This window comes from Mchenga conophoros, linkage group LG6 (genome assembly GCF_057382185.1).
Source record: "Mchenga conophoros isolate Kocher_MC1m ecotype Shallow Benthic linkage group LG6, M_conophoros_male_GT1.1, whole genome shotgun sequence".
Taxonomy (NCBI): Eukaryota; Metazoa; Chordata; class Actinopteri; order Cichliformes; family Cichlidae; genus Mchenga; species Mchenga conophoros.
In genome coordinates this window covers 39,295,578-39,310,626 of record NC_140531.1, presented here as the reverse complement: position 1 = coordinate 39,310,626, position 15,049 = coordinate 39,295,578, and the positions used below count along the sequence as shown (strand labels likewise).

The following is a 15,049-nucleotide window of genomic DNA, read 5'->3' as shown; positions in this document are numbered from 1 at the left end:
TGTCCGCTAGTGTGCGCCGTGTAGAAAAAGTTAAGCACGAAAGTGGCCAAAAGGTGGAGTAGTAGGCTGAGAGAAAACAATATAAAAAACCAAAAATAAATGCAGCAAATGTGTAAAATTAAGGACTGCTGCATCAGCTGCGGAGAAATAAGGAAGCGACCGAGGAAGCTGAAATGAACGTGGTGAGAAATTAGATGGAGGGAGAGATTAACAGGATTCAGGCAAAATGAATGGCTACTTTGGTGAAAAGCTAAGTGTAGCTTTTAATTATTGTCACGTGCTGCATGACTAACCCAACAACAACTGTACCAACCTGATTTAAACCTGTTTCAATACCAGTTATTTGGCCGCCTGGACCAAAAATGCCACGGCCGATTTTTATTTTTTTATTTTTTGTCTCAGTCCAGCCCTGATGGCATCCTTGTCATATGAGTCAAATCAGAACGATTTCTTTAAACAGCGCTAATAAATAAAACACAGAAATTCTATTTAATGTGTAGCAGTTATTCAATTTATATGATCAACTTAGCTTCAGGTAAAATATTGAATTCATTTTTGCACAAAATGACTTTGTGGATAAACCGGATCACTGATGGTGCTGACACAGCGAATGCTACTAAAAGTCTAAACAATGATGACTGCACACAAAAACAGGGAGAAGCTTTCCTCCTTCCGTTCTTTTGTCATTATCCCTGTTTGCGTGTGACCTGTCACGCACTTCCCTCGTGTGTGTTAGTTTGGTTTCAGGTAGAGAGATTATGTATGTAACTGGTTTCTGCCTGTGGTCCACTGCGTGTGCGCAAGTGCGCTTTTGAGTCACACGTACAGGGTGGGAGGAGTGACTTCCGCAGGAGCTGTGAACTGCGTACAACACGGCAGCGTAAAGTCCGAAGTTGTTTATCCATTTGGAGTGCGTGCTGCACACCCAAACGAATCCAGGTAATGACGGATAGTCCGAATATATTTAAGCGACTTTAATTTTGTGATTTATGTAAAAACGTGTCGCGCTTTATATTCAAATATATTATAGCAGGGTGGTTTATGTTACATTAGCGGATTTTTATTCTTTTAAAAACAAAATTTACCGAATGTATCGAATATTAGGTTCAAGGAAATAACGCGAAAAAATTTACTTTCGTTTTCCGCCTCTTCAAGTCAGTTTCGTTTCTGCCTCACAGGCTCACTCACGTCAGTCCCATCATGGCCGAAGTGGACGAGTCTCAGTTTTCTATCATGAGTCTGGAGGATGAGCTGACCTGCAGCATCTGTCTGAGCACCTTTGACTGTCCGGTGACCATCCCCTGCGGACACAACTTCTGCCAGGACTGCCTGCTCGCCACATGGAAGGAGTCGTACAGCTGCCCTCAGTGTCGGACCCTGTTCGCCACCAGACCCGAGCTGAAGAAAAACACGGTCCTCACCGCCGTCGTGGAGACCTTTAAAGTGAGATCGAGCAAGAACGAACCCAACCTGACTGCAGAGGAGAGCCAAGTGAAGAAAAAGGAGATCCTCCGCTGTGATACCTGCATGGAAACAGAGGCGTCGAAGACCTGCCTCACCTGCATGGCGTCTTACTGTGAGGAGCACCTGCGCCCTCACCGGGAAAATCCTATTTTCCGTCTGCACAGCTTGAGCGAGCCTGTCGGGGACCTGTTGGAGCGCATCTGCCCCGACCACCACAAGCTGATGGAGCTCTTCTGCACCCAGCATGATCGGCCAATCTGCAGCTTCTGCCTCCAGCAGGTCCACAAAGGATGTTCCTTCACAACCCCTGATGAACAAAGGAGCCGGAAAGAGGTGTGTGTTTGTCAGTATTCACCTGAGAAGTTTAAAGAGCCACATCTAAACAAAGATGGGTTTATTTTTCCTGTTAAAACATAATTATGTCTTAGTTTCTGTATTTTCATCAGGATGGCTAGCCTGAGTTTCACGTACTTGAGAAAAGTGGTAGATGCCATGGATGAGTAGTTGTTCCAGTTCCACTTTTCAATCCATCAATCAAAATTTATTTATATAGCACATTTAAAAACAACAGTTTTGATCAAAGTGTGTCACAAGTTAGGAAATAAATAAAATAAGACAAAATTACCAAACAATACAAGACGAGACAAACATAGAAACCAACCAAATGATAATCAAACTATTTTACGTCAGAGCCAGAGTAAAAAGATGGGTCTTTAAACGAGATTTAAAAGACTGAACAGTCTCAGAAGAGCGAATGGCAATCGGGAGGTTGTTCCACAGTCTAGGAGCTGCAATAGACTGGACTTTTGTCCAGTACCTGGATACAGTCTATGGATGTAGCTATCATGACATCTCCCACTATTTATAAGAGTCCTGCAAAGCCTCAAGCTGTGTAGTTTTCCAGATGTCACAGATCTAGATAAGAAACTGAAACACGGATGATTATTGAATAACATATGCCTAGCCTGATTCATCCTCCTTTCTGACAGCAAATAGGACCATAATTCACAAAATGAGCATCATATTTTATTCATTAAGAGCTCAAACTAGCAATTTAGACCAGTGACCAGTAAAATGTGTACTGAGCTGAAGTAAGCTTCAGCTTGGTACTCAGTTGTAATGGAAAACGACTGAAATCAAGTAGAGTAAAGTTGAGTCGAGGCGAGTAGGTTCTAATGGAAAAGAGATATTAGACATGGCCTTTACTTTTCAGACATGGAAGCTACGTCCATCTTTTAACTCAGTTGTAGCAGTGCCTTGTGGACAACTCAGAACAGATCTTTGCATTCACCCACGCAGATCCTCAAATAGTATAGGGCCTACAAACCGCACACTACAACCTGATGAGGTCGAGTAGTCATTCCTACGTTTTGAATGTCCGTTTGGAGGCTCAGAAGGATCCATACATAATTGCTACATCATAGTGTGGCATTTCACAGAAACACAGGTGTTTGCACAGAGCCTTACGTTTACCTAAGAGACAAAATTGATGAACCTTAGTAGTCCTTGCACAACTGCAGATGCAGAAACTAAGGCTACGTTCACACTGCAGGTCTTGATGCTCAATTCCGATTTTTTTGATCAAATCCGATTTATTTTTTTATTTTTTTTTATTTTTTGTCTGCTTGTTCACACTACAAATAAAATGCGACAGCAAACGCTCTCTAGTGTGAACGCTCAAAGCGGCCCGCATGCGCAAAAGAAGACTTCACACACAACGCGCTCTGTTTAGACCCAGACCAAACAATATTGTTTGACTGATGGCCCTTAATATAAAGACTTCGGACTTTACGTTTCCCAATTTTTGCTTTAAGTTATTTTGTTATTTACATAATAATGTAAATAACCTAATAATGATCCTTATTGCTGTTTTAGAGGAGTGGTGCTTCAAAGGATAGTTGCAGATTTCTGTCAGAATCTGCAGATTATACAGTACAAATAAAATGTTCACGTTGTCTTCCCAACAGTTTCACTGGATGGCCAGGAAGCGTTCGCGATGTCTTCTCTGGTGCTAATAATTGGCGTCTGTCTTGTGTCGGTGACGTAAAAGACAGATTTAATGACCGTTCAAACAGCAGTCGCTTTCTAAAACATCGGATATGTATCGGATTCAGTACCACATACGAAAGTGACCCAGATCGGATTTGAAAATATCGTATTTGTGCCGTTCACACTGTCACACCATTATCGGATATGGGTCGCATAGGGTCAAAAAAATCGGATTTGATGCGCTTTCGCCTGCAGTGTGAACGTAGCCTAATACTGGCAGGTGTCTCACAGTTTGAGAACTGCTTTAAAATATGAATGAGTGGAATTCCTTTTTAGCTGCTCACAGCTTTAAAATTTTGGGTTGCACGTCTGTTATCTTTCGATATTGGTTATGCTGTCATTAGAATATCTGAATTATGAAAAGAGAGACTTGATAACCTGAGTATAACCATAGCATCCATTTAGGAGTTTACCCTCATTGTGAAGCCAGAAAGCCAAGGTTACGGCCAAAGTTATCACTTATGCCAACAAATTTTTTTTTTTAATTTATTATTTTTTTTTGTAAAGAGACAGGGCTAAAGTAAGTGACTGTATCATGTTTCCCTCTTTGCAGTCTGACCTGAGGAGCAATTTGGGTTTGCTAGATGGGAAGATTGTGAAAAATGAGACCACCATATTTGAAATGAAGGACATGCAGAACAAGCTAAAGGTAAGACTTCTCATAAGCAAAAACAAAGACGATGCTAAAGGAACATTTTGTATTACTTTGAATTATTTCTTTGCTGATCCAGTTATGAATGTTTTCTCACTCCTGTCCTCCAGGACTTGGCGACCAGCAGGAAGAGAGCTTTGACAGCTGAGTATCAGCAGATGAAGGAGATGTTGGTCCAAGATGAGCGCGAAGCTCTGAACGCAGTGGACCGAGAGGTGGAAACTGGTCAGACCAAACTCAGAGTTCTTATGAAGAAGTTTGGTGACAACGTTGACAACATGACGAAAGCTAAAGAAGAAATCCACAGCCTGCTGAGTCGCTCTCAAACCCAGGCCTTCCTGCAGGTGGGACGTCTGTGATTGTTAATTCATACAGCTGCTAGTAATGATAACATACTAACACATGATAAAAAGTGAGTAATGGTTCTAAAACAGACCTGAATCACGATAAAAGCAGCCGCACCCTCATGTTGCCTTTCCCCTTCCTGCAGTGTGAGCCGTAATTTACAAAGTGAACAGCATGTTCATTTTGCTTGGCAAAGTATAAGAATACCAACTTGACCCATTCAATCGTAGACTGATATCAGGGTCTGGCCCTCTACTAGTTAAATGTTCTGTGTGGAAAATTGCTGGAAGAATTTCAAACACCCCACTTACTTTGATGACGAATGGCTTTTGTTTCCAAGGAACAGAGGGGGTAACGAATAAGGTCCATGGTGATGTTGGCCAAGAATTTCATAGTCGGTGTGTCTCGAATCTAAAATGCCAAGCAAACCACATTTCAGAACCTTGGACCTTGATGTTTGAGTTTTATTGCTTGAAAATGGGTGAAATGTATCAAATGGGAATTTTAAAAAAAGTTGACCGTTTCCCTATGACCCCAAAAAAATAGCAAAAATTCAAAGAAGAATTCCTTGGCTATCATAACTCTAATCGCTTCCCCTCTGTTTTGGAGAACCAACCATTGCCTTTATTATGAAAAGCTTTGATAGTTTTTTTTTTTTTTCCTAAACATGTTAGAATATTTCAGGCTCCTTGAGCTCCCTAAACGGCACTTACGACCTTTAGGCCACAGATCTGTCGGGCTTATGGGGCTAGGTCAGTTTTAAATGAGGTAGTGTTTTAAATGTTGGGTGGCAGCACACCCAACATCGGTTATGGATAGACACTTTAAACAAGAAGTTAGGGTTAGGTCAAGCTGTTGGGTTGGCTTTAAATGCCATTGTTGGTTCGGGTTGGACACCAAACCCAACCTGTTGAAGGTCAGGTTAAACAATTGGGTCACATAATTGAGTTTTGTAAGCTAGGTTTGGGTACAAAGCCTAGGTGACTGGGCTTAGGTTCAGAGTCGGCAGCAGACCATTTAAACTTGAGGGGCAACTAACTGTAAACAGGAGAGTATTTGGCTTACGTCTCTCTGCTGTTCCAACCAAAAACAACCATATACACCTAATATACTCACAGAGAAATGTAACCACCCAAAATGATAAAAGCCCCAACCAGTCAGGGCACATAGTTGCCCCTCCTTGAGCCTGCTTCTGGCGTAGGGTTCTTCCTGTTAAAAGGGAGTTTTACTTTCCCACAGTCACAGAGTTGTTGGAGTTTTCTCTGCTTTATTTTAGTGTCCTAACCTTACAATATAAAGCACATTGAAGCAAATGTTTTTGTGATCTGGTGCGATATAAATAAAACACTCCCTATATATGTTTTATTCAGCGAGACTCGAAACTAGCAAATGAGGTCCTACAATCAGCAGTAAAGCATTTAGAACCAAACTCGTTAAAAGTCAGAGGAGTCTCCGCTTGCTAGGCATTGTCAGCAACGTCTAATCAATATATTGCATGTAAATAGTATTGTTTGGGGATGATGGCTGCCCCCACCTGAGCCTGGTTCTGCTGGAGGTTCCTGTTAAAAGGGAGTTTTTCCTTCCCACTGTCACCACCTGCTCATAGGGGGTCGTTTGATTGTTGTGGGTTTCTCTGTATTATTGTAGGGTCTTTATGTTGCAACATAAAGCCCCATGAGTCAACTGTATTTTGGATTTGGTGCTATATAAGTCAAATATAATTTAATTCTAAACAATTGTTGTTCTCTAACAGAGATGTGATTTCTGATTTTATGATAGTTGTGTTAGAGGGATATTTTAACACAACCATCACAAAAACCCCACATGTGTACACATAGATCTGTTTGTTTATTATAAATGTATTACATCACATAGTAGTTTATTACATTTTGTAAAAGGGGATATGATTATCTTGACTGAGCGTACAACATTGTGTTCCTCTCTTCTCAGGCACCATTTAACCTCCCCCAAGCTATTAACTTTGAGCCTTACTCCCCTAAAATCAGCCTGGACTCCAAGAAGGTTTTGGCATCACAGGCCTTTGCTGCTGCCCTGAAGCAGCATCTGACAGAGATCTTCAAACAGCCCGTCGAGAGCCGACTACCATTAAATACACCAGGTGAGTGCATGGACCCGTTTTGTCTGACGTTTTAAAGTTTAAGGTTCATTGAGGAAGTTTAGTGAAGATGGTGTCCAATTTTGTTGCAGAAGTTAACCCTGATATTTTGGCAGCTGGTGAGTTGTTTCATGTGGGGACCAATGAAAACAGGATTCCAATCAAACTGCTCAAAAATTTAAGGGAACACTTAAATCGTGTATCGGATCTTGTTGAAGGAAAATTTCAAGTTGAACATCTTTACTGAGAGCAGGATAAAAATCACACCAACTTCAAGGCAGTTAATATTGATCAAGTGTTCCCTTAATTTTTTTCTGAACAGTATATTTTGAAAATACTCAAATTGATACCGCGTTCTGTGGTCGAGGTTGAATACATTAAGTGTTGATAAAGAGTCAATACTGTAATGACTCAATGTTCATGCTTTCATTGAAAAACCAGGTTCAGCCTACACTACTCTGTGGTCTACAGTGGGGTCTCCACTGGGCTCCGGAAATTTATTGGAATATGGTAAGTCAATTCATCTGTCCAGTACCAGGTTTATAAAACAAGATTTTTATAACCGGTCAAGCATAAATGTCTGTTCTTTTATTTACTGCTTCTTCAGAGGTGGAGTCCAGTCCAGGTCACCTTAAACTCCCCAGGTCTCACAGTCCAGGTCCTCAGGCCAAAACAGCCCAGAAGAAAAAGACTCCAAGTATGAAACTGCTTTAATTTTCATTTTGTGTTGCCGTCTTGTGGTTGAACTATATTGTCGATACTGAGCACATAATGATATGTTTGTGGAGATTTTTCATTATTTTAGTTGTATGGTCATGCAGTTTTTTAATGAACTACAGGTGTACAGGAAATGACTTTAGCCTCTGCATTTACTGATGTGACTTGTATAGTACCACCGTTAATAATGATAAATTATTCAGACATTTTATATTCATGCATTATTTGTAATTGAACTCATAGTTCAAAGAATTTAGTTAATTCACTTCATGAAATCAGTCCAGATTTGTAGTGTTTGATAAGGAAAAATGTCATCTTCCATTTAATTGGCACAGCAACTCAAAAACCAGCAAAATGTCTATAAATGTTATTCATATCTAATAAGACTAAAATAGATTTTATTGTAATCCTAAATTCTGTTATTTGTTTTGACTTCTGTGATTTGCAGTCAGCACAGAGGGCTGTCAAAGTCTCTTATTGTGAAAGGCAATGACAGGAAGAAGCACTTTTATTGCACAGAAATGGGTTTCTGGTATGGGTCAGGCAACAGCCATTAAAGAAGTATTCCTCTACATCAGTGATTCCCAGAGTGTGGGCTGGGACCCCCTGGTGGGCTGCAAGAAAATGTAATCCCATTACATTAGAAAATGTATTGTGTGACCCAGTGGCACTTGGGTTGCACATTGACCTTTACACTTTGCGTATGACTGCGTGGCATTATCAATTTATAGCCAACAGCCTGTGTTGTTTATGGTTATTGGGGTTTTTTTAATAGCATTTTTTAGTAAATACATCTCTTTATCTATATTTAGCATTATCTTATCTTGGGGCAGCACGGTGGAACAGTGGTTAGCACTGTTGCCGCACAGCAAGAAGGTCCTGAGTTAAATTCCACCGTCAGGCTGGGGTATTTCTGTGTAGAGTTCGCATGTTCTCCCCGTGTTTGCGTGGTACTCCGGGGACGCCATTAAAGACACGCAGTTTGCGGGGATGGGTTAATTGATTAATCTAAATTGCCCATATGTGTGAATGTCGGAGTGATTGTGAGCGCGACTGGTTGTCTGTCTCTGTGTGTTGGCCCTGCGACAGACTGACGACCTGTCCAGGGTGTACCCTGCCTCTCGCCCTATGACAGCTGGGATAGGCTCCAGCAACGCTGTAAAGGATAAGCGAATGATGGATGGATCTCTTTATCTTGTATTTTGATCAGTGAAAATTTAGATTGAGTGGGAGAGATGGGATTTTCTTGTTTAAGTTGGCTGCAGAACTCTTGACTTTGGGAATGACTGTTCTACATGTTTGCTTCACATTTGTACTGCGCTTAATTTGAAGCTCCTCTCTAAATGAATGGGAGCAGTTCCATACTGTAAATTTGTTAGTCAACAGGATAAAAAAAACAAACTCCCACATATTTGGAATCATCATTCATTTCTGATTTAAAAAAAGCCTTTAAAAATATTTATACTTGTAATTTAATATTTGTACTTTCTACTGTGCACATGCAGCTGTCTGCAGCTTCATTAGTGGCTCATTTCAGAATGCTGATGTCTGACTCACCCACTGAGCACACAGAAAGCTGAGGCAAAATATGCTTTCCTATATCATTACAATAAAAAGCAGATATACCTGATATCACTGTTTACATGGGTGAAACTACACAAATGGCTCACTTGCTTCCTGGTTTGACTCTTGAATGAGGGGGGACAAAAGACCGTCGTTGCTGTTACAAAATCCTCCCACAAATTTGAGGTCCATGCCGCTCTTTCGTTTAAGAGTTTGTCTCTTAAATCTGATATATGCACATTTAATTTTATAAATACTTCTCTTGTTTTTCTAGAACCCAAACCAAAAAATCCTCAGACCACTGGGGACGGTATGGGTGATAAAAATACTGGCCGTTCAATGGAAAACCTGTTGGAGTTTGGAGGGAAACCCAGAGGCCGTACTCCTGCAGCTGAACCTAAACAGAAACCAGGTAAACATCAGATTTTTGCGTTTTATGCTAAACCTTGCTTAAAGCTCAGAAATGGACTAGTTTATGGGAGCCTGTTCCTGTTGTTTGAGATCTAATCGCATTTGTCTTTAATTGTAGAAACTACAGATATTCCCCCAGACATAAGCACAGCTGAAAAGAGAAGTGAACTACTGAAATGTAAGTGTAGCAGGTGTCTTTCCATCATGTGGTAACAGCAGCTGTGGCTGTTGTGAAATGATCTTTCTTTTTGTCCGTTCCAGATGGCACAGTACTCACCTTCAATCCAAGGACCGCCCATAAACGCATCGCGCTGACTGAGAACTTCACTAAGGCCTCGGTGTCAGACGATCACATAAACTACCCCGACTGCCCCGAACGCTTTGCTGTCTGCTCCCAGGTGCTCGCCTCCAAGGGTTTCTCTACAGGGCGCCATTACTGGGAAGTGCGACTGAGCAGCAGTAACTTCGTTGGCATAGGCTTGGCTTACAACAGCATCGACCGCAAAGGCCCCACCAGTCGACTGGGCCGCAACGCCCAGTCCTGGTGCGTCGAGTGGTTTAATGTCAAGTTGTCAGTCTGGCATAACAGCAGCGAGACCGTGCTTGCTAATCCAAATCCAAAGCGCGTAGGCGTGCTGTTGGATTGCGAGGCCGGCACTGCTACATTCTACAACGTGGCTGACAGGGCGTATCCCTTCCACTCCTTCATGTTCCCCTTCGCTCAGGCTGTCTATCCAGCCTTCTGGATTTTCTCGAGTGGCTCCTTCATTACTTTGTGCAAGCTGCAGCAATGAGTTTGCAGTCAACCAGTCGGCTCTTTGTTAAAGGTGCCCAGTGGAGTTTTCTTGTAAACACGTCACTTATTGTCACTATGTAACTATACGTAACTGTAGAATATTCATTAAATTTTTTTTAGGTCTAAAAGTGCAGGAAAGAAATTTTGCAAAGCTAATTTATTAAAATGCATTATGTAATTAACAAGGTAATTATTATGGTTAACAAGCTGCCTTCTACTTAACTGCATGTGTAGGTGTTGGTCGCTGCATTTTTTTGGCTTGTTGGATTCATGAACTGGTTCAGTAAATAACCATGAAACTAAATTGAGGCATCATAAATTCTATGCATCAGTGCTGACAGTAGTTAGAAGCTCCACAGGGCACCTTTAATCAATCGCTCGTTATTACAGACTTAATCTACATAAAATTATATACAATTATTTAAATGGAGGAACAAAAAAAGATTGATTAGAAAAAGTAATTAGTTAGCAATAATTTTTTGAATGTTTTAAACACCAAAAAGTTGAACCACGATATTTTTCACATCAGGACCGATTATAGCTGCTCTCTGGGAACTATTTGTTCAGCTGTTGTTGAAGAGGAAAATGTTGTCTTTACACAACTGATTAGCATCTTTATTGACGTTTGATCAGGTTAAATATCACTGTCTCATAGAGATTTCTGTTACTGCTTTTCATGTACATCAGGGGTGTCAAACATGAGGCCCGTGGGCTAGGATTGGCCAAACAAAGATTCCAAACTGGCCCACTTTGGAAAATGTGAAGAAGGGCAAATATTTTGGACTCTTAACTGTATTTTCATAGGTTTTACAGCTTTTGCTGCGGGTATAGACCTTCCCCATGCCGATTCATCTACATCAAAGTACATGGGTAACTGATAGACATGAGTAGAAATGTAATTATTTTTACAATGGGTCCACATAAAAAAAAAAGCATTTTCTGTGAATTAATAAAAAATATTCTGTTTTATAATTACAGTCTGGGCAGTGAGCAATGAGCGCCTTCCTGTAATTATACACATTTATTAATTTTCATTTTAAGCCCAGAGACATGCTGACAGATTTCTGTTGTTTGCTGCAGCAGGACTTCCTTATGATGTAGAAAAAGAGATGTGCTTTTGAAACTGCATCTTTATACTGACAGAACTGGGAGTTTCACAGGTTCAGCCCACTTAAGATCAAAGTGGTCTGTATGTGGCTCACAGTGGGAAATGAGTTTGACATTCCTGATGTACTGTTGCTCTAGTTGCCAAATCTTGGGGCCGTTTCCAACTTTTTTTGAACCTCTGACCGCCCCATGACCATCCACCCGTTTACAATAACGATGACATTGCCACAGCACGTAATGTTAATGCCTAAGTTAGGCAGCAAAGCATTCTTGTTGCAATCAGTGCTGTCAATGCACTCTCCTGCTACTGAGTGATAATTTCTTGGTGGTATTTGAGGGTAATAAAACGTTCAGCTACACATGTGCATCCAAATACTTGCTGTGCAATGCGTGTAGCTGTACTTGCCGATCTCAAAATGGCAAGTGGGAGAACAGAAATGCTCGATTTGAGACGCAGAATGTGAATGTCCTGATTAGTAGTGCTTTCTGCTAATAACGTCTGTAAGATCTGAGGAATATATGGCAGCGGTTTCTCGGTCCTGTCTGACAGTACTAGTAGACAGAGTTACGCAAACAACCAAAGTGGGTATCAAGAGTTAATAGCATGTCATATCTGATGTTATTAACTTTTATTATCTGTGCTGGATGTGATATTCAGCAGCTGATTCATTTAAATGAATTTGTCTCAAAACGCAGGTAATGCACTATATCCTGTATTTTTCTAGTGACTGTGAAGCAAATATGTGTTCAAGTCACTTTAAGAAAAGTATTTAAAAACAAAGTTTGCTTTTAAAACTGCATCAAGTCAAAATGAAATGTCTTGGTGTCGAGAGAAAGCAGGATAGAAAAAAAACAACAGACCTAAACTCAAAAGATAAAAACCATATAAATGTATGTTGTTTTTTTAATGTATACAATAATTTCACTTTCAATGGTGTCAGGGTTTCCTTGTGGTGTTTTTATTTTTCGGAGAGTTTATTTATTTCCTGCTTTTTCTGCAGTTCTTGCAGAACACACACATACAGTGTGTGTCCTGTGCAGGTTATGTATCGTGCACTGTTGAACAGATGTGACTACAGCTGGATCAAGCAGGGAGTCTACCTGTGAAGCACATGTTTGCGTAGTGTTTCGATATCAATTCTGCATGTGGAGACTTTGTTTTAGAGTGTGGGAACTGAGGTTCTAAGACTGGGTGATGCAGCAGTTTTTCATGATATGAACAATGTGTGGTGACTTTAAAGATTTGCCTCAGCGTTACGTTACAAAAATGCTCAAATCTGTCCAAACTGTAAACGAAGAAATTATTTGTAAATACCTGACATCTGAAGATTGATATGAAGCTAGAGTGACTTCCATTTGTCAGTTTCTAAAATATGTTTCTGTGACATGATTGGCTGCTTAATGTGCACAAGCACCGCACATGTCATGGAAATTTTATCAGCATAAGAGAATCTATGCTGTAGCTTGTATCACCCAGCTCCAAATGCTCACTTCTTTCAACTGATGGGAACAGAAGCCATGTTTCCTCTGTTTTCATCATGTTCTGAAAGTCTCTCTCCTCTTTTGTATTTGGGTTGTTTTTATGGCAAGAGTCACCGATTATCTGCAGCTGATCAGATCCTGGATTTGATCTTGGGATATCATGCTTGCATGGGATGCCCCATAGAAATAAAATGCTATACACGTTTTTCTATGGTAGGCATACTAAACTAACAAGCCATCAGAAAACCTTGTTGGCTTTAAAAAGGTGGAGGAAATGTAGCAAAACGTACGGTTTCAAAGGGGTAAATTATTTGTTGTAGCAAAGTTTACTCCGGCCTGTAAGAACAACGACTCTCTTCCTGATGTGGCATACTCCAGTCCACCAGGTGTTAAAGTGTTTAATATAGTGATCACTTTAAGAGTCAGACGTGCATCTTATAGAAATGAGACTAAGTGTTGAACATCTTCGGTGTGCTTTAACAGTGAAGTTTGTGGTTCAGTCACAGCTCCTAACTTTGTTCTTTTTGACAAAGTTGGACAAACTTTACTATATTTAAAAGGTTCAAAAGACACTTTTGTTCAGACTGAGTGATAAGCAAGGAAAGGTTCACACAAACAGTGTGCAATCCATAAACTAAGTATAATTTTAGGTTGTACACTGATATTGGTGTACTGGATCTGATCCTGTGTGGTGCAATCAGCTTATCACAGTGGAGAAAGCATAGAAGGGTTTAAGAAACTATCAATACCTTTCCTGGACCGTGGTGACACTTGTGTACTCTTACTACCTTACGTTGAAATCACATAATAGTGGTGTATACAATTAATCAAAACATTTTTTTTTTTAACTTCCTGTAGTACTTTGAGTTTAAGCAGACTCCAGGACTGAGATGATTTGTTCTGTGTAAATTAGTGAATGTCAGCTTAACTGTAGTCTTTGCATCACACAGAAGTGTAGCAGTACATGTGTTTCTGTAACGCTTCAGTGGTTAACCATCTTGTGCTCTTACTGTCTTTGAAAAAGTGCTTGTTAGTACATTATATTTAAGGTGTTCATGCTGTATTCTCTTGAATTGCTATATTGCATAATCAAAAACTGCATTGCAAGTTAACCAGTGAATATTGCTAATAAAGGGTTTTTCTGATTCTCAAATGGCTTTGTTTCTTTTAAAGACACTTTAAGCCAAATAAGATGCAGGTCAAAGAATTTTGCTCTTTTGCTGCCACATATCGACATCACCCGCCCACATCTCATGTCTAGTTCAGATGTTAGACCTGAGGCTGCCAGGAAGAGCAGCTGATTAATGCTGCCCTGTTATGGATGCCAGACTGGATTATATGGCGCTGATTAAAGGCAAAGTTCTGACAACAGCTGCTTTTTTTGCACAATGTATATAAATGTGAATTTTACAAATTTTAAATAATATTTTTAAGACATTTAGACAGAGAATTATCTTCAGTTTGGATATCCACTTTGTCATAACGCAATCTTTCCCTTTCCTGTCATGATTTTCATAACTAACCTTTATAAATATTATTAAACACTATTTGTCTATTGTCACCTTGAATACTTCTCAAATGTATTTAAGCTGCTGTTTAATTGATCCTGTTATTCATTATAAACACTCTCAACCTGTGTTATATATTCTTTACCTGCCTAGTAGCTCCATATCCAACATCCTTTATCCAATATACACCATCCTTCCTCTGACACACACGCTTATCTCTCTAACTTTGACTACAAAACACTCAACCTCAGCTGTCTCGCTGATGTATTAATTACTAATCCTTCAGTTGTGCTCACGCAAACTTAAAATCTTAGCCTCTTCACCTCTGCCACCTTCGGCTTATCTTTTTTGTCAGTGCCACTGTTTCCAGCCCAGACCCATCACTGCAGGTCTCACTACCATATTTAAAACCTTCCCTTTCACTCTAGCTTTTATCATTCATACAAATCACCCTGACACTCATCTCCTCCCACTCCACCCTGTCCTCACCCCTCTTATGCCCTATCTGCTGCTGTAGATGGTTTACCCCAGGTATTTAAACTCATCCGCCTTCACTATTTTGACTCGTTGCATCTTCATTGTTACATCTGTCTCCCTCTCATTCACACACATGTATACCGTATTGCTACTACTAACTTTCATCACACTCCACTCCCGGGCATACCTCCACCTCTCCAGGCTTCAAGTCTCTGTGTGTTAACAACTAAAAGTACTTTAAAAAGTACTCATCTGAAGTATATTTGTTTTCCCATCCTTCCACCATCCAGTTTTTCTCCAAGATTGTATGAATATAACTAATGATCTCTTTAGTCATTTAAACATTAAAGCTTTTTCAGCTA

At 40.2% G+C, this 15,049-nt stretch overlaps 1 protein-coding gene across 2 annotated transcripts; it reads left to right on the top strand.

Annotated features, from left to right (window-relative positions):
• Positions 1-809: 809 nt before the first annotated feature.
• On the top strand, positions 810-13,855 carry LOC146573283 (E3 ubiquitin/ISG15 ligase TRIM25-like). 2 transcript variants are annotated; one of them, XM_085277992.1, is made up of 11 exons: positions 810-939; positions 1,179-1,797; positions 4,067-4,162; positions 4,276-4,509; positions 6,461-6,629; positions 6,719-6,745; positions 7,068-7,136; positions 7,234-7,323; positions 9,181-9,318; positions 9,436-9,495; positions 9,579-13,855. In XM_085277992.1, exons 2-11 carry the CDS (start codon positions 1,201-1,203, stop codon positions 10,109-10,111), a joined length of 2,013 nt encoding a protein of 670 aa, XP_085134118.1. In that variant the 5' UTR covers positions 810-939; positions 1,179-1,200; the 3' UTR covers positions 10,112-13,855. The 2 variants fall into 2 exon arrangements, with proteins under 2 accessions (XP_085134118.1, XP_085134119.1); XM_085277993.1 differs by lacking the exon at positions 6,719-6,745.
• The last annotated feature ends 1,194 nt before the right edge of the window (positions 13,856-15,049 follow it).